Source organism: Pelodiscus sinensis, chromosome 1 (assembly GCF_052426305.1).
Source record: "Pelodiscus sinensis isolate ZL-2025 chromosome 1, ASM5242630v1, whole genome shotgun sequence".
NCBI lineage: Eukaryota > Metazoa > Chordata > Testudines > Trionychidae > Pelodiscus > Pelodiscus sinensis.
In genome coordinates, this window is record NC_143052.1 from 30,622,721 (window position 1) to 30,641,909 (window position 19,189).

At 37.0% G+C, this 19,189-nt stretch overlaps 1 protein-coding gene across 4 annotated transcripts in view; it reads left to right on the forward strand.

Annotated features, from left to right (window-relative positions):
• Positions 1 to 19,189, forward strand: part of CPNE8 (copine 8) — a 220,726-nt gene that overhangs the window by 114,831 nt on the left and 86,706 nt on the right. For all 4 annotated transcript variants that reach the window (XM_006120408.5, XM_014572184.4, XM_025183253.3 and 1 more), the window contains 3 exons: positions 4,219 to 4,323; positions 9,785 to 9,826; positions 17,615 to 17,690. In XM_006120408.5, the coding sequence (XP_006120470.1) occupies positions 4,219 to 4,323; positions 9,785 to 9,826; positions 17,615 to 17,690 (223 nt within the window). The remainder of the gene's footprint in view (positions 1 to 4,218; positions 4,324 to 9,784; positions 9,827 to 17,614; positions 17,691 to 19,189) is intronic.

The following is a 19,189-nucleotide window of genomic DNA, read 5'->3' on the forward strand; positions in this document are numbered from 1 at the left end:
GAGTGATTATCCAGCCAGTTATGCACCCACCTTATAGTAGCCCCATATAGGTTGTATTTCCCTAGTTTATTGATAAGAAGGTCATGCAAGATCGTGTCAAATGCCTTACTAAAGTTAGGTATGCCACGTCCACCACTTCTTCCTTATCCACAAGGCTTGATATCCTATAAAAAAAAAATCCATCAGATTGGGTTGACATGATTTGTTCTTTACAAATCCATCTGGCTATTACCTATCACCTTATGGTCTTCCAGATGTCTGAAGATGGTTTGATTAATTACTTGCTTCATTATCTTCATTGGCACAGAAGTTAAACTGACTCGTCTGTATTTTCCTGGGGTGTTCTCAATTCCCTTTTTATAGATGAGCACTAGATTTGGCCGTTTCCAGTCTTCTGGAATCTCTCCCGACTTCAATGATTTTTCAAAGATGATAGCCAAAGGCACAGATACCTCCTCATTCAGCTTCTTGAGTATTCTAGGATGCATTTCTTCAGGCCCTGGTGACTTGCAGACGTCTAACTTTTCTAAGGAATTTTTAACTTGTTCTTTTTTTATTTTAACTTAACCTACCCACTTCCCACTAGCATTCACTATTTTAGGCATCCTCTCACCATCCATCTTCCTGATGAAAACAGAAACAAATAAGTCATTAAACACCTCTGCCATTTCCAATTTTCCTGTACTAATTGCTCATTGAATAGAGAGAAACAATGGGCCTACCCTGTCCTTGGTGCTCCTCTTGCTTCTAATATACTTGTAGAACATCTTCTTGTCCCCTTTATGCCTCTAGCTAGTATTGTGCCTTTGCCTTTCGAATCTTATCCCTGTATGCTTGTGTTGTTTGCTTATATTCATCCTTTGTAATTTGACCTAGTTTCCACTTTTTATATGATTCATTTTTGATTTTTAGATATATAAGATCTCCTTGTTGATTCAAGGTGGTCTCCTGCCACACTTTCAATCTTTCCTATTCAGTGGAATAGTTTGCTTTTGGGTCCTTAATAATGTCCTTTTAAAAAACTACAAGTTGTCTTCAGTTGTTTTTCCTCTTAGTCTTGCTGCCCATGGGATCTTACCTACCAGCTCTGAGTTTACTATAATCTGCCTTCCTGAAATCCATTGTCTCTATTTTGTTGCTCTGCCTTCTACCATTACTTAGAATCATGCATTGTATGATTTCAGGGTCACTTTCACTCACACTGCCTTCTACTTTGAAATTTTCAACCAGTTCCTCCATATCTGTTAAATCAAATCATGAACAGCTTCTCCCCAGTAGCTTTCTCAATCTTCTGAAATAAAAAAATGTCTCCAGTGCAGTCCAACAACTTATTGTATAATCTATGCCCTGCTGTATTAGTTTTCCAACCGATGTCTGGATAGTTGAAGTCCCTCATCACCATCAAATCCTATGCTTTGGATGATTTTGTTAGTTGTTTAAAAAAAGCCTCTTCTGCCTGGGTAGGTGGTCTGTAGTAGGCCCCTTATTTTTTTTTTTTACCTCTTTTAACCTAATCCATAGACTCTCAACAAGTCTATATTCTATGTCCATCTCCACCTCAGTCCAGTTGTATTCATTTTTAATATACAAAACAATATCCTCCCTCTTTTCTCTGTCTATACTTTCTGAACAAGCTGTACCCTTTTATACCCTTGCACATCCCCCTTCTCTTGATGAGAGAGAAGGAAAGTGCCTGACTCAGGAAACAATCTGATTCTTTAGAAAATACCAAGTGTAGGAGCCAGGAGCACCAAAAGAAACCAGATACAGGGAAAAAACTCAAGTACGATACTGTGTACAGAGTAGGCTACAGCAGAAGCCATTGTAAGCGACTATCAGACACTGCAGCTGTGAGCAGATTTTTGTGGGACTTTTGAGGGAGCAGCAGTTCAGTTTCCCAGCCCAAGTTGAACTGTTAATTGAGCTTGGGCTGGAAACCTGAATGGCCCTATTAGATTCGAATGGAAGACTAGACTGCCAAGCCACCCCAAGCACTAGGTCTGAAGAATCCTAACTTTGTTCTAATTATAACCTCTTCATTATATTTTGTCTAATTATAACAGCTATTTGTTGTAAACATTTGATAATCTTAGACATGATCTGAATAGGTCATACACTAACTCAATGTTTAGGTGTAAAACCGCTAATAATGCTAAGCTTGTATATGAATAAAATCAATAATTTTGTCTAACTATCCAACGTAGATTTGTAATAAATTTGTTATAAAACTTGATAACCCAATACATCCAAACAGTTAAATGTGATTGTATTATTAAATTCTAAACCTAACGTGGAATAGATTGTTTACAGTTCAGCTACAAAATGCTTATACGTATCAAAACTTGGCTTCCCTATCCAAATTATAGCTACCATTTAATGGAATCATTTATACTGCATACATTTAACCTGTTCTAGACAACTACTAATAAATACCACATTAGAATTCATTGCAGTACCTCTTTCCTGAAGAGAAAAAATCAAATTTAAAATAACTTTTATTCAACACTATTACGGTTAGTGTTAATTTATTTGTGAATGTGCCATCATATTGCTCTTTATTTAAAAAGAAACAAAACCCAACTAATTAATTCCACTGCCCTGAGATTTTTGCGATATAAAATTTAAGTTCAGACGAATGGTAGTTCACTATTTTTTAATGTTAAATGAGAGCTAAAAGATCATTTATTTAAAAAAAAAAAAAAACTTCTCTAAGGTATCCCGAAATAGCTACCCCACGTATTAAGCCGCCTCTTGTTTTGAAATATTTTTCGAAATAACGGGCACGCTATTTCAGCATCCCTGTAACCCTCATTTCCCAAAGGTTAAGGGATGTTTCAAAATAGCACATTATTTTTAAATTTGGCGCTGTGTATTTTATTTCAAGTTTAGGGTGCTGTGCAGATGTACCCTAAATAGAAATCATGAGGGTTGATGCACAAATGACTTTGAAAGGGAAATCGTTAACTATTTCTCACTGTCATGTAAAAAACTATTTCTCGCTGTTTTTTACCTAGATCTGCAAAAAACTTGGCACTCTGCATATCTGTTGTTACAACCTTTCTCTAAAAGCAAATTATATGATTTATATGGCAGCAATAGTGGCAGGACACTAATCAGACATGTACGGCTGCTCAGTCTGCCTTTATAAGTTTACACTCATTTTTAAATAAAGAAAGCAGCTGAAAATGAGACAAATGGAGAGAGCAGGATGATTGGACATGAAGTTTGCCATGTTCCATAATGTCTGTTCAGATTTTTATTCTTTTATTTTTTTTTAATTGAGTAAATATTTTCCCATGTGTAGGTTGGAAAACCTTTTCTTAGAGAGAGACTGAAGATTGTTGATCTTTACTGGTATGATTGGCTGGCCTGAAAAATCACCAAAATCTGGTTCCTGTCGATACAGTAGTTGTGCATTCTACCAAAAATTCTCTGGTTCCAATACACAGAATAGTCCACCCTTCCCAAGACAATCTAGGCAGACATTTCCTATCCATAAGAAAGACACAACAAAGTGATGCAAGCTGGGAAACAAGTTTTGAAGTCAGTTGCATTCACAGTTCCTTTTAACCAGCATTTGGGTCTGTTCAATTTTAAATGTCCTATTTCTGTATAGTTCCTTCTGCTTATTTCACTTTATGTATCCTGCAGCTGATCTCAGATAACTGACTGATTGCTAAAACTTGCTGTCCTTCAGAGGATGTAGTTTCAAGGTTTGAACTTTCTAAAAAGAGGCTCTAAACCTAGGGTCCAATGAGCATCAATGGCCGCATGTTACTTTTTCTGGGTGTGTAGAGTCACATGATTCAAAAATAGTAATCTGCATCAGAAAAACAGTTCTGTATACATATTTTTTTAAGAGCTAGGTCATGCATAGAAGGGTCCTGACAATCTCTCTCAAGTAGGTCTGTCCAAGTCCAGAAAAAGAACTCGGTAGTTGTTACTCATGCAAGCAGTCAAAAATTACCAAGATCCAACTTGCCGCCTTCTCTAAGTTTTGCAAGTTTATAAATTCTAATGTCCACCCTTTTTCAGTCTAGGTAAAATCTTCTGAGACTTATACTTCATCATAATTCTGTGTTAGATTGTACTGGGATGTACTAGTTTTAGAATTAAATTCTTTAAATACTGAGCCAGAGCAATAAAGAAATTGAATACTTCTACAGATTTATGACTCCACATTTGATAACTTAAAAGTGAAAATATTTTTTTTTTCAGTTTTACGATCTGTCACAAAACAGAAGTTGTAAAAAATACACTAAATCCAGTGTGGCAGGCGTTCAAGATCTCAGTCAGAGCACTGTGTAATGGAGACTTTGACAGGTAAGATAGACTGAGTTCTATATGTAGACATAATTCTCTTTTAACCTACACATTCTTTTGCGAGCAACTTCTGTAAGCAATGCTGCTTCTGAATTTTGTTTGGGTTGTTTAATCTTCATTTTAGAAGATATAAAATTAGTTCAAAGCATTGTCTAAATTTTAAAAATATTTATCTGATTTCTTTACTCAGAACTGGACAAAGTCCATTTTAGCTAGGAAACAAAAGTCTCAACAAATAGGCATTTCACATAAATGAACAAGACAAAAATATTAATCCTACAGTAAGTATCCTGAGTAATTCAGACTAGTAAATCATCCTCTCTCTATCAAAAATAGTTACTACTGCTGCTGTGCACAGAAACTAGTTTCTCCTTGCTCTGCTTCTAAGAGAAGCAAATACTTAATGCACTAATTTCCTCAGTGGTGGAACTTGTACTTCAGAGGTTGCAGGGAAAAAGTCCAAGAAAAATGAAGTATTTTTTCAAATGATTTTGTCTACAGTGTCCACCTGTCCACATACATAAGGACCTTTGTGCTTGAGTTAGATCAGCTCAAGACCCAACCATATGCAGATTCTAGAAATATTTATCTCCGGTACTTCTTACAAAAATGCATACTCCGTATTAAATTCTGATAGAACTTATGAGAAAAAGAAGAGTAAATCTACATGTTAACTACCTTTTCTTGGTATCACCTGTGTTTTCTAGGTGCACTGAGACATTGCTGCAATTACAGAGGGCCCCTTGGCTTTTTTTGTAGTGTCCATGTTTTCCTGTCATTACCTTGTATCTGGAGCTGTTGGAACATGTCAACCAGGCCTCAGTGGACACCAAAATCATAGACAGCAATCTGTCATTCAGCCTGTCCCAAGTAGTCAGTACTAAGTTTCATAAAAGCAAGAAGCACTCGCATTCACCAGTAATCAAGAGCCACATGTTCATAATAGGCTTTTCTCTCCCTAAAGTATACAAAGAAATCCAAGCTTAATTGATCCAGAGTTCTTGAAGGGGAAATTTCTTTATCGTTCTTATTATAAGTGTAAACTAGTCTGCCTCCCAGAGTAGAGTTCGAGGCTCTTGTCTCAGTATATTGCACTACTTATTCTACTCTAGTAAAGGAAAATGGTTTTCTTAATCATTACAAAAATGAAAGAATTAATCCTATATATTCCAAAATAGAACACAGAAAGGATCAGCTGTGCTTGAAAAGGACCTTGATAATAAATCTTAGCTGACAAAATTATTTCTTAAATTATATAAATCTCCCAAAGGATAAGTGGAATTTTTGAATCTCTTTATCAAACACTTTATGAATTCTCATATTTCTGAGGTCTCTAAGAAATTGTATATTCACTTAGTGAACAAATTCTTTATCTGACCTGTCAAAACACTTTAAAAGTATATGTTTGATGCATGTTCCAAGGACTTGAAGGCAGATCTAAATGCATCTTTTATCACTAAAGATATTGACATTTAGATAAGAAGTATTGTTAATTTTCTAGTTTGCCAAAAGAGAATTCTATAAAATGATAGAAAAGAATTCGGGTAGTGCCCTTATACCTACTATTTTTCTAGCCAGTGCTACTTTGAACTCTTCCAAGATATTTTGCTAAATCCTTGGCTTGTGGAAAAAAGACTCTCTGACTTTGCCTCTGATCACGGTGTGAATAGATGTGTACTTGGTGATGGTCTCTGATCACGGTGTGAATAGATGTGTACTTGGTGATGGTCTAAATAAAGAACTTAGTTTTTTCCTAATTTGAAAGCTTTCCTTCATGATTGTTAATCTAAATAAAGAACTTGGTTTTTTCCTAATTTGAAAGCTTTCCTTCATGATGGTTAAGACAATATACGTTCCTAAACTCAATCCAGTAATTCTTTAAAAAAACCAAAAAGCATTTTCAGATCTTTTCCTTCTTGCAAATCAAATTGTGTCGCAAGATGCCTAAGGGTCTGGAGAAAATCTATCATAGTGCATCCAAATTCCAAATTCCTCCACGCATCACACTTAATTAATTTCAGAGGGAAAAATACCTGTTTCTCAGAGTGAAAAATTTACAATGAAAAAAAGTGTTTTAGCATACAAGGACATAAAATGAACTTTGGTATGTAGTAGTAGTTGTATACCAGTAAGAACTTTCAGAATCTATAGGTTTTGAAAGCCTATTTTTAAATATCTCTTGCACATCTCATGTGAAATATATAAAATTGAAGATTAACAGTTAGCCTTCTCAATGTGGAGCTCTTTAGGAAGAGTTTGTAGCCCTGCTCAAAGAAGGGTTACCTGAGCTGAATGAGCAGAAAATAAACTTTTGGCACTTTTGTCATTCACATAGCTGGGAAAATAAATATTGCTATAAATTGACTGAGTCTCTTTACCATGTACACTAAGCAATGGAGCAATCTTTTTCACATACATCACCTAATTTGTCAGGTGTAGAGAACTCCATGAGAATGGACTACTTGTCAAAATTGCAAAGGGTAACTATTGTACAGTGAATAAATGGAACCAAATTAAAAGGCATAGACAAGTTATCTGCTATTTTTAAAATAACATTATGCATACTTTCTTAAATTCTATTCCCAAGTTACTAAGAAAAGTGCCCCAACTTGATCTCCAACTGTCTGATTTATGGACCTGATACTTTGGACCAGGAGAAGCCCTGGCCATCACATAAACAATTTGTCTCAAGAACTGATCTTCCATAGTTTTCAGCTGTCTATCACTTTAGCATGATTTATAGATAAAGGTATGGACTTGGAAGAGAGTGAGAACATCTAGACTATCTTATCCTCTCATTGCCTGTTTTTGATGATGGTGTTTAATTAATTCAACTATATATGAAGCATACCACCAAGAAAGAGTTCCTTTAAAGAAGAAAACATGAAACCAGTGGTCTGAGGACTAAAATTAAGTAGCATAATGTTTTAAAAGGAAGAAAATCAGTAGGTACACTTTTAATGTCCCTAGTTCATCTCCTTGATATTGAATATAGTCTATTCAGTACTGAAGCTTTTCAGAAAACAGAATGTTTTCCTTCATAGAAAGGGTTTATCTGAGGTCTCCTGGTGGCTTTTGTACTGTATCAGTAGAGATGTTTGATGTTAACAAGGTCTGTTAATGAGTTACTTCTAGGGAAACCATTTACCTCAATAATGTATATGCTAGCAGAAGTGATCCCTTGAAGTGGGAGAATTTAAAATAGGGGAAATAGGGAAACTCTTTTCACTTATGTAATCATTCAACATTTGCTGTTTCCTCTGCCACTGAAGACAGGCATCTTATCCATCTATACAACAAATAGTTTAGCAATTTAGGATATAATTTCCTGAAATACAAAGAGCACATTGGCAATGTTTTGCATGATGAATGCATGCATAAATAATAAGAAATTTGTACAACTGGAAGGATCCTCAAGAAGTCAAGTCCAGTCCCCTGCTCTTATGGCAAGACCAAGCATCATCTAGACCATTACCGACAGGTATTTTTCTAACTTGCTCTTAAAAATCTCCAATGATGGAGATTCCACAGCCTTCATAGGCAATTTATTCCAGTGCTCAACCAACCTGAGAGTTGGGAAGCTTTTCCTAATATCCAACCTAAATCTTCCTTGCTGCAATTTAAACCCGCTGCTTCTTGTCCTATCGTTAGAGGTTAAGGAGTGTAATATAACTATTGCAATACTAGATCAGCTTGGTAAACTAGTCCTATATCCCATGTCAGACAGTAGCCAATACTAAATTCTTGTCAAGTACAAGATGCTCTCTAGAAAACAATTAAGGAATAACTCATCCTTAAGAGCAATTTCTTCCTAGTTTTGTCAACTAGTGGATAGTTGTAGATCCTTATTTTTATATATTAAAATGGATGGATATAGCCAATATCCATGGAAATGTCTAATTCTGTTATTAGCCTTAGAATGTTTGATGAAAATAAGTCCACAAGGTAATTGTGTGTTGTATAAAGAAGATTTTCCTTTGTTTAAAACTTGCTAACTTTTTCCAATTACACTGAGTGGCCCATGGTCATTGTATTATAATAATACAAAGGGAGAACTTGATTTTACCTTCTGCATGCCATTCATTTTTGCAAGGCTTCGGTCATATTTTCACTTTATATTTATTTTTAGTTTATCTCATGGACATCTTTCCAGATCTTCAGTTATTTTTGTCACTTGACTCTAAATCCCTTGTGTTTCTGTTACAACATTTTTGAGCTGCAGTAACCAGTTCTGAACATGGTAATCTTGGGGTGGGCATTATAATGATTTTTATTATAATGGGATCATGTTTCCATTACATTTGCACATCCTAATGTTGTCCCAGACACCACAGGGAAAAAAAGATAGGTTACCAAGAATGTGGCATAACTTGGCTGTAACTTTATTAAGTAACACATCTGGGAAACAATCTGGTTATAACTCATCCACTGTATGTTATCCTTCCTATTCTGCCTAAGGGAGGGGGCTGTCTTCACCCTCCACCCACTCCTTTAATTTCGTTCACACACTATTCATGGGACCAGCACCACCAGAACAGGGGGTACTAGCATACCTGCATTAGACTGCGTTCTCCCAGTCTGGAGCTGGCTGTCGTCTCAACTCAGTGAGTCTTATTCCCCTCCTCTGCTCCCCCTTCTGTTCTTCCATTTCCCATTTTCAGGGTGCTTATGCCTTCCAACCGTGATCCCAATGCCCTCTCCTCAGATGAGTGGGATTAAAGTAGGTGCCGGGACTTACCAGAGTGCACTGCACCTGGTCTACCGTCCTTAGCAAGGTGAGCTCTGGGCCTCCAGAAAGGGTGGTACTTCAGGTGGAAGAGGCAGAGCTGAGGTAGACTCTACCCCATTCCAGCCATTTCTTCTCTGAGGCCACAGCAGTTGCTTTAATATCACTGCCCCTTTTGCCCAGAGGCTGAACAGGCAGAAGTGCTGCCATGGCAGTGCTGCTGGGCCCTATCAACAGGTCTACTGATGGGGGGGAGCTAAAAGTTGGCTGTGTGCAGGCCAGGCTACTGGCAGTGTCTTACTGGAGTGCCACACCGACTTACACTAACTCACTTTCACTTCTGCACATGAGCTGATGGTATAAAGAGAAAAGTTCGACTCCTCACTGTACAAGATTTAGAAACCAAAACTCCATTTCCCATCTTCTTTAAGAGATTCCTTCTTCCAGTCGGGTTCCAGTTCCTGTTTATCAGGGAACCAGAACCCTACGGAACAAGCACCTGCACTGGGTACTTGCTATGTTATAACAATAAGTTTTACAATCTAATATATCCATCAGGTCCCTGAATGCTGAGAGAGAAGATTGAAGTACTTAGAACCCTCATGACAAGTTGGTAATTCTGTCGCAGGAGATGCTAATGAAAATGCACTATTTTGTTTTCAAATATTAAACATGCTTTTTAATAAAAACTTGCATTTTAGAAACATGCTTATATGGTTTTTGGATTTTTTTCAGAACGATTAAAATAGAGGTGTATGATTGGGATAGAGATGGAAGGTAAGATACTTCTGTATTAAAAATCACTGAAATTGGATTGTATGTATTGTAAAATCAATGTGGGGTTAATTGTTTTCCAGTCAGAATTAGATATGCATTTGATATTAATAGATATGTATGTGTATCAAGAAAGGTATATAGTTCCACATAATTACTTTATTGCTTCAACTATATCTGTTTTAGATTATTGTACAAAAGGGCTGATCTTTGAATAATTTCCAAAGCTCACTAAAGGTACAAGATCTGCTTGAACTTTGAAATATGGAAGCTACTCTCTAATAATAATAATTGCAAATAGGATCTGCAGTTTGTTTATGCGAGGGTTATTGTAAATCCTAGGATTACAATTATTCTGCTGGGCATGAATGGATAGATCAGTTTTTTCTACAGTGTGATCATTTGCAGTCTTCTGGGGTTTGAACAGGCTACAATATCACCAGTATCTTTCACAGAAAAACAAGGGCCCAAAACCAGAAATAAATCAGAGCCTAAAACTTTGGAGGGCTGTCAAAAAATAAAAATGCTCTGTTTTATAAATGTGTTAAAATTCATTGAAAACTGACAGAAATTTCTATTTTAATCAAAATGTTAAACTTTTTTAACAAAAATTTCAACCGCCTCTGTTGTTGTGTGTTTCCTTTTCCATGATACTAACAATAACTTTGAATCTTTCTTTAAAAATTATTCAGTACCTGAATCCAGTTTTTGCTTAATGTTTTTTCCATTTAATGTATTTCTCCCCATTACTTAATTTCTCTTGTGCAACCCAGTCAGTTCTTACATTCTAAATAAACAAACTTGTCATACTTTGTCTGCCAGCTCATTCCCTATTGCTAATGATCTAAAAAAAATTCAGCTTTATTTGCCTTCTATATAATTTTTTTGCCTTCTCAGCTCTTTCTAGACCACTCAGTTAATAAAAAATATCTTCTAGTCACATGCTAATAAGCTCTCCCTGTGCATTTGACTCTTGGTAATACAAATTCATCTCTCTTGCTGAGCCATTCCCTTAGTATGCAAAATAAACAGTCAAAATAACATTTTCCAGAAATCAGAATTAGTAAAATAAAATTATCAATTTTGTTTTAGCAAACTGGCTCTTAGTCTCCATGGCAAACAGAGCTTTGTTTATCTCTCCTGCTGTTCTCTAGATAAAGGTATTTGACCCTCTGAAAATGTGGTGTGTTATCATTTACAGCATGTATTAGGTATAATGTATGTTTGAAACAGGGCTATGAAGGAACACTAAATTATATCCCCAAACAGTAAAATGAAAAATCAAATTTGTATGTCAGCAGGTCATAGACAACAGGTAATGCTGTCCCCACCCTCTGTTATCTGAAACTAAAAATCTATGTAAAGCTTTGACAAGACAATTAGTCTGACTAGCTGTCAAATTCTCTTCTTCTGGGATGCACAGCTGTATCCTAGGGGACTCATGGGGTTAAGTTGTCAGCCCCCAAACCTGCATATCTGTACAGGAAAGAGTTAGTATTTTGCACATGTTGAAGTCTCATTTATATCTTACTCTGAATACCATAAAATATTAGTAATTTTATCTAGAATTAAATAGTCTAGCTATGTTTGTACATAAAATATTTTACTACTCATATAAAACAAAGATATTATGCAGTCTTATATGAAGGTTTGTGCTTACATACAAAATATTTCCAATAAAATTGGAAAAATAAGCTTATATTATTTTATGATTAAAATAAATTTATATCATAAGCATTTCAGAAACAAACCCCAAAGGTTTAAATGGAAACATGAGTTGGAAATAACTAATACTTTTGTGAAATTTTCCACTGTAGATATTTCCCAAGTTTAAAAAATGAATACTTCAGTAAATTTACAAAATAATATAAGTAAGGATCATTTTGGAATTTATGTGGATTTAAACTCAAATTTTTCATTTAAAAGAAAAGAACAAGTGAGTATTCTAGGTCCACTTTACATCTAGATTTATCACTTCGATAACACAACCCTTGCAATCAGGTTCCTTCATAAAGATGTTTACGTGATTTCAGAGCTGCTCTAACCCATAAGATAAGGCTGTAGTCTTAAGACTTCCTATTTTTAGGCCATACTTTCAGCCCTAATTTTTAGGCCTTCCTAATTTTAGGCACTACAGTAGGTCCTTCGTTCCATATTGAAGCAACAGCTGAGCGACAGTAGCAGAACCATCAGAAATATTTTGTCTCTTAGATACTGCTTTGTAGAAATTAATCCATCAAGACTATAAATTCAGTTTATGGTGGTTGTGATTTTGTCTTTGTGGACAAAGTAAAAAAATATTTGGGGGCCCAAGCAATATTGCAATTTCTATATCACAATGAAGAAAGGAGGATGTCAGAAGCTGAAGGGGGCCAAAGAAAGATGGCAAAGACAAGATGTAGTTCTTAAAGGTACTCCTTCTCTCCTCACATTTTTTCTTCCTACTAAGTCTGGTGGTGTGGAAATCCAGGTGAATACCAGCCCAAATGAACCTGTTGTACCTGATGAAAAGGAGCAGCCTCTTGTGACTTCTCTAATTACAGTCTCATCCTACTCTTTCTGAAGATTTTCCCAATGATAGTAATACAAAATTCTTTCTCCAAAAATCCAGTTGAGTGGCACAAGATGTCAGATCTCATTGTATATTGGACTGAAAAGAGTCCATAGAAATACCAGAATCTAGATGCTGACTTTTCATTGGCAAAGCAAAAGTGCACCTATCAGAATTATTTGACCAAATCAGTGTTTGATCATGCGAATTCTAACAAACCGATTGGCAATCAAAACACGGCTCTTTTATTCACCTTTTAAGAAGAAAGTGTACTGTGTTTATTGCTGCCTGTTTTCTGATACCAAAAAGTGGGGAACATTCTATAAAGGCTTCCGTGATTGGAAGAATACTGCATACATTATCAATTATGTAATGAGTGAGCAGTATATATTGTCAGCAGCTACAATACCCAAAAGAAAGTTCATGCCAAAATTGATGCCCAAATGGAAAACCAGTTTTTTTTTAAGCTAGTGTTTATTGAAAGAATGTTTCAGCTATGTATCTGAGAACCATATTTTTTCTTGCTGAGCATGTGTGACATTCCACCCCCATGTTTATGGAGGTATGCTTTTGAATATGAATATGCCTAACTCAAATATGCTTTATGATACATATCATTTTTGTATTATTCTTGTATTTGAAGTTAGAAATATGAAACATAAAACTGTTTACTGATCTAGGCCTGCTAAATGAGGGCTATTAGTGATACAATATCTCCTCATTTATCATTGTCCTGGTTAATGTCCCATTGTTACATTGCTTATCTATTAGACTGTGTGCTTGTTTAAAGTTGCATAATTCCCCTTTATATCATCATCTGACTGCCTGCTTTGCTACTTGCAGGATTTTCTGGAAAAAGAAATCCTTCTTTGTAGGGACTTGGAAACAGGATGGGCTGACAGTTCACCCTCCCCCATCAGCTCCCCTAAATTTCCTGTAAGAGATGCATCCGGGCAACTGCAGTTCAGCTGTCCCTCCTCCCCACTTCCATATTTATACCTGCTACCTTGGAACTGCTCTCAGAGCCTCCTGCAGGGGGAAAGGAGGAGCAGGGGGTGCTGATGTCAAGATGTTTCCTCTACCCTCTGATTGAACCCCCCCACTCCAAATGCCATCTTCAGCAAGCAGGTTCCAAACAGCTACAGATTTCTGAGTTTAAACTTCCTGACCCACTTAAATGGCAGTAACAACAAGTAGTCCTGTGGCACTTTAAAGACTAACAAATTTCTGAAACTTAAAAAGGCAGTGTACTTGAAGGAGTCAGCTTATTTAAAAGGACAATGCACATCTCTGTCTGTCTGTCTCTCTCAAACACACAGGCTATGTCTACACTGGCCCCTTCTTCGGAAGAGGAATGCTAATTTCTAACTTCGGAATAGGGAAATCCGCGGGGGATTTAAATAAACATGTCCGCCGCTTTTTTTCCGGCTTGGGGAAAAGCCGGAAAAGAGCGTCCAGACTGGCGAGATCCTCCGGAATAAAGCCCTTTTCCGGAGGATCTTGAAAGTAGGAATAAGAGATCCTCCAGAAAAGGGCTTTATTCTGGAGGATCGCGCCAGTCTGGACGCTCTTTTCCGGCTTTTCCCCAAGCCGGAAAAAAAGCGGCAGCCATGTTTATTTAAATCCCGCGGGGGATATTTAAATCCCCCACGGATTTCCCTATTCCAAAGTTAGAAATTAGCATGCCTCTTCCGAAGAAGGGGCCAGTGTAGACACAGCCACACATACATACCTACCCCCATTGGCTCTGTGCACACATCATCCAGAGGAGAGAGTGGTATATTCTGAGGAAAGAGTGGACACTACTCTTCCACTGAAGATGAGAAAAGTTTGAACTAAACACAGGATTCCTGTCTCGGGCAAAATCTATATAAAGGTCCAAAACCAAGCAATAGGGGCTGCTGCCAGATGCCAGAAGACCCCTAGTTACCACTTAACATGATTGCTAGAAACATCTAAGACTGGACAGGGGTAAAATGATCAGGCCCAAACTGTGAGCCTGCCCAGCTTTTGAGAAAAGGTGATTAGAACTACTGCTAGGGTAAGAAATTGCATGTAACAGGTTTTTTAACGTATTGCACTTAGCTGGCATGTTTTGTTTTATTTTGCTTAGTAACTTATTTTTTAAGTAATAGAAGTGATTGACATTCCTGCTGCTACTTATACCTAATAAAATCACTTTTGTTTGTTAATAAACTGAATGTAAATATTTATTATCCTGGGTGGACTATAGATGTATGCATCTCTCTTTCTTTCATTGCTAAAGGGAGTGAATAACTTATGAGCTCAGGCTCTATACACTTTATGCATAGTGAGACAGATTTATCTGGGGTTCTGGTCCCATTGGGGTTGAATGCTGTGTCAAGTCCCTTTGATTGAGCCTTCCCAGAGCTGAGTAGATCTTAGTGTCTGTCACTTTGCTGTAGGCTGTGATCCCAACTCTACCATCAGTGGGAGAGACCAGAGTTTCAAGTTGAACAGGACATGATGAGGTGGTCTCCATGATATGATCAGTGCATCAAGTGAGAATTTCAAGGGCATCTCTGTGACTGAACTTGTCAAAGTGGTCTGCTATTTCATGGCTCAGATGAGACCGTTGGATTGAAACACAATGATAATCATCTTTTGGTGTTCTAGAGCTAATAGCTAAACTCAACCTTTGCTTAGCTCAGAACCTCAATGAACATGCAAATCATACAAAAGGCCATACATTTTATGTATTGACCATTTGTGATTGATTAATTGCACTTTTGGCAAAGACGACATTCTCAGCCATTGAAGATGAGATCAAATATTTGCTATTTTTTCAGTATCCATCAATTCTAGACACCAAAAGTGTCACATGTTGATTAGCTAACTGTCATGTTTAGTTAGGTGCTACACAGAGGATCAGTAAAGGCTTATGAAGGTTTTGGGACCTTTCTAAACATCACCAACCAAATGGGAGAGAAACTTGCCTTGTATGAAATTGATTTCCTTGCTGAAAATGGGATTTACTTCAGCTTTGTTATGGCCAAAGCTACGACAATATGAATGGCAAATTAAACAGGGATGCAGGCAAAGAGGAAAATGCAATGCTTTGGTTTGATTACATAGTATGTATTCCTTATCAACCTTGATGACCAGTCTGCCATAGATTGTTGTGTTGAAGAGGTTTCCTTTTTTGGATTTGTCCAAGAATTGTACACTTTTTTTCCTCTGCAACCACCAGTCATTGGATTATTCTTAGAAATTCACTGACAAAGGGATGTCCAGTCCCCAGATCACTCTCCGGGTTATGGTAGAGTGCCACGGCTGAAGCTCTCAGAGCAGTTGTTCTGGGATATCCTAACATCCTTGGAGCACTAGAAAGCCTCAAGAACAATAAAGCTCAAAAATCAGCAGTAAGAAAAGATGCAAAGTGATACAGTGTGCATTTTGGAAACAAATTTGCGTAAGGTCTGGAATGGTATATTTCTACCATTCAGCAGGTGAAGTCTAGTTTGTTCAAGTTTAGCTTTCCACTGCTGTAAATGTAATGAGGAGTCTTGGAACTGTTCAACAAATGTGGGATAGTTATGATGAGTGTGAAATTCAGAGGGCAGCAAAGACTGCTAACTGTGTTTATAAGTAATCCAAGTGTCACAAAAGACAGGAGACATACCACAATGCAACTGTCCATTCATTGTGACAGGGAGACCTTCAGAGTTAATACCTTCATTGCAGTCATTAAAAAACTGAAGAGTTTATTACAACATCAGATCAAGGATTACAAAACCTTTGGTGTACTGATAATTTTTCACTTAATATTTCAAGTACTAAAGTCAGTGAAGATATCAAATGTATGTGTCAGATGTGTCCAGATAATCTCCTAGTAGATTTTACTAAATAATTTCTTCAACTTGTTGAATCCATATGTAGAGAAAAGATGATGAAAGCAAATTTATTGGATGTCCTCAGTTGTCTCTGAATCCTGTGTGATAGAATTTTTCCCAAATGTTAAAACTGCATTATGGCTATATTTGTCAGTTACTATGCCTGACTATAGTGTAGAACACACCTTTTCTCTTTTAACAAGGGTCAAAAAATCCTCTCAAGAGCATCTCATTGCTTTGTCCCTCTTGAGCATTGTGAATGAAATCATCAAGTCTTTGCATTAGATCATTCATGACTTTGCCACAGCGAAAACTAGGGGAAAAAACTATTTGAAAATTGTGTGTGGAGAGAATAGAATAAAGTTATTATTTTTACATAAATATGTAAATATAAGCTTAGATAAATGTTCTGACTTAATTTTTGCAATATGTAATTCATACTTAGGCTCTTCCCTTCCAATAACCCAGGGCACTCATAACCTTAATCCACCTCTGCATAATCAATTGATTCTAGCATAGGTGAGTGAGCAGTATCTGTGAAGTCACCATTTTCCCTCACAAACAGGTAGATGGACAGGTACAAGGAGTGAGTATTCCTGGCTCTGTCTCTCCAGTGCATGGATCAGCATAGTTCAGGACTGACCTCTTCCAGTTGCAAATCATTTCTTTCCCCTTCCCACATGGATGGCTGGTATCCCAGGCAGGGGAAGGCACTGCCTTCCCAAAACTGCCTCACCGGGCCCTGCCCATGCCCACCCCTGTGCCATCCCTGCTGGCCAGCTCTCCAGAGCTCTGGGGTCAGAGGAGGCTACAGCTATGCTGTCCCCTGGCTCTCTGCAGCTCCAGGGCTAGAGGAGGTTGAGGGGTTCTACCTGGGGGCAAGGACTAGCAGCCGCACTGCACGGGAAACTGGTGGGGACTAGCAGGCCACGGTGGGTGGGTCTGTGGGGCTTGCCTCCCAAACCTCTAGGGTCAGCTTCCACTCATGCCTTTCCACTGACTTCTCTCTCTCCCTCTCCCTCTCATGGTACAAGTGGGAAGCCAGAGAGCAAATAGAGAACTTGATAATTCCTTTCAGGTTCTATTCATAGTTTTCAATTCTTATTCAGGGCTGATTGTAAATGTGCAATCTAGTTCTTCATCCTGTATTGGGGTAAAATTATCATGAGCTATCAGATGGATTCAGTCAAATATATTTATAATTATGATTTGGGGGAAGAGTAATGAACATGCATTATGTTTAAGTCAACAGAATAACAAATGCTGTCATTATTTTTTTCACGTGTATTCGTTTCAGCTATGCTTCACATTAGACATATATATTTGGAAAATAATGGAAAAGTAGTTTATATTGTGCTTGTGTTGATTTGAAACCTTATTTCCTAGCCACGATTTCATTGGAGAATTCACAACAAGCTACAGGGAATTGTCTAGAGGGCAGTCACAGTTCAATGTATATGAGGTAAGCATTTTGAACTTTTCTTTTTATTTATCTTGAGGCAATCTGTAAAGTTGAGAACTTTCAGTGTTTGCTTGTCAAATTGGTCAGTGTGCAGGCTTACTGTCAGACTCCAAGCCTTTATAAAGGGAGAAATCAACATTCTGGTTAAAAAAGGATTGCTTCAGAAGTAAGTTTAAAATCATGTGTTCTTTGGACAAGAGCATTATCTTCAGTGCTGTTTTGAAAAAATTAATAACTAAGCTGTTTTAAACATTATGAATATGGCAAACATTATGCGTATTACCAAAACTGCCAAAATAATCAGTTAAAAAAGGAAACATTTTGTAACCTAATAATCTTTGCTTTGTGTTTCATTTCATATTATATCACTGAATGTATTTTGTTTTCTATGGCAGTAGTGAAGCTAAATTGTAACAGATTTATTTTAAAAAGTCCATTCCGGCCTCAGTTTTATCACATGATATCTATTGGTTTCCTAACATCAGTAGTCATAACCACATGATCTGCACTGTTATTTAAAAAAAAAAGCAAATGTCTAAATCTGATTTCCTTATGTAAAAGACTGGCCTATTTTTTTTTCTTTTTTGAACTTACAAGTAAGCATATTTATTCTTAAGGTGAAGGCATTGCATAGAAAACCTATTAGAAGCAATAAAAGAACCCGCACACATGCTCCTAAGTTTACCCAAATGATCACCCCCCTCGCCCAATTGCAACAAAGGCTCTGATAGGTGTCAGTCCTTCAAACCTCTCAAGGTTTTTTTTGTTTTTTTACAAGTTCACGGCAGCCCTAGGTCAGGATAGAACACCCATGAATTTTTGAATCTTTCCTCCATAAGCTTGGGGCTTTGATCTTTGTATTCCAGGAACAATTATGGTTGACAGTGGGTCTTTCCTAGGGATGTAGCTTCAAAAGGCTGGATTTTTGCATAACTGTTAATGGAGGATTTGTATTCACCTTCCATTACAGATTACCTAGGCAAACCATTTGACATTGCTTGTCTCAAAAGTCTACTCTCGTCTGGGACATGGTTTAGTATAATCATTTGAAATTCAAAGCACTTCCAATTATTCATATCTAAACTCCCACCCACCAGCACCGGGAAAGGTTACATGCAAATCTGGCCCACAATAAAACCTAAAACGTTCATTTAATAAATGAAACCTGAACATACTTAAACTTAATTCAGTATTATCTTCCAAATTATTAGAGAATTATAGAAATTTAGGACTGAAAGGGATCTGGAAAGATTATCAAATACAGTCCCCTGCACTAAGGCAAGACTATAGTGTCTAGACTATCCCTGACCATTTTTTGTTTAACCTTGTTCTTAAAAACCTCCAATGATACTAATTCCATAATCTTCCTAGGTAATTTGTTCCAGTGCATACTATTCTTATAGTTAGGAAGCGTTTCCTAATGTCTAAACTAAATCTCCTTTGCTGTAATTTAAGTCCGTTCTTGTCCTGTCCTCGATAAATAAAGATAAAATTATCCC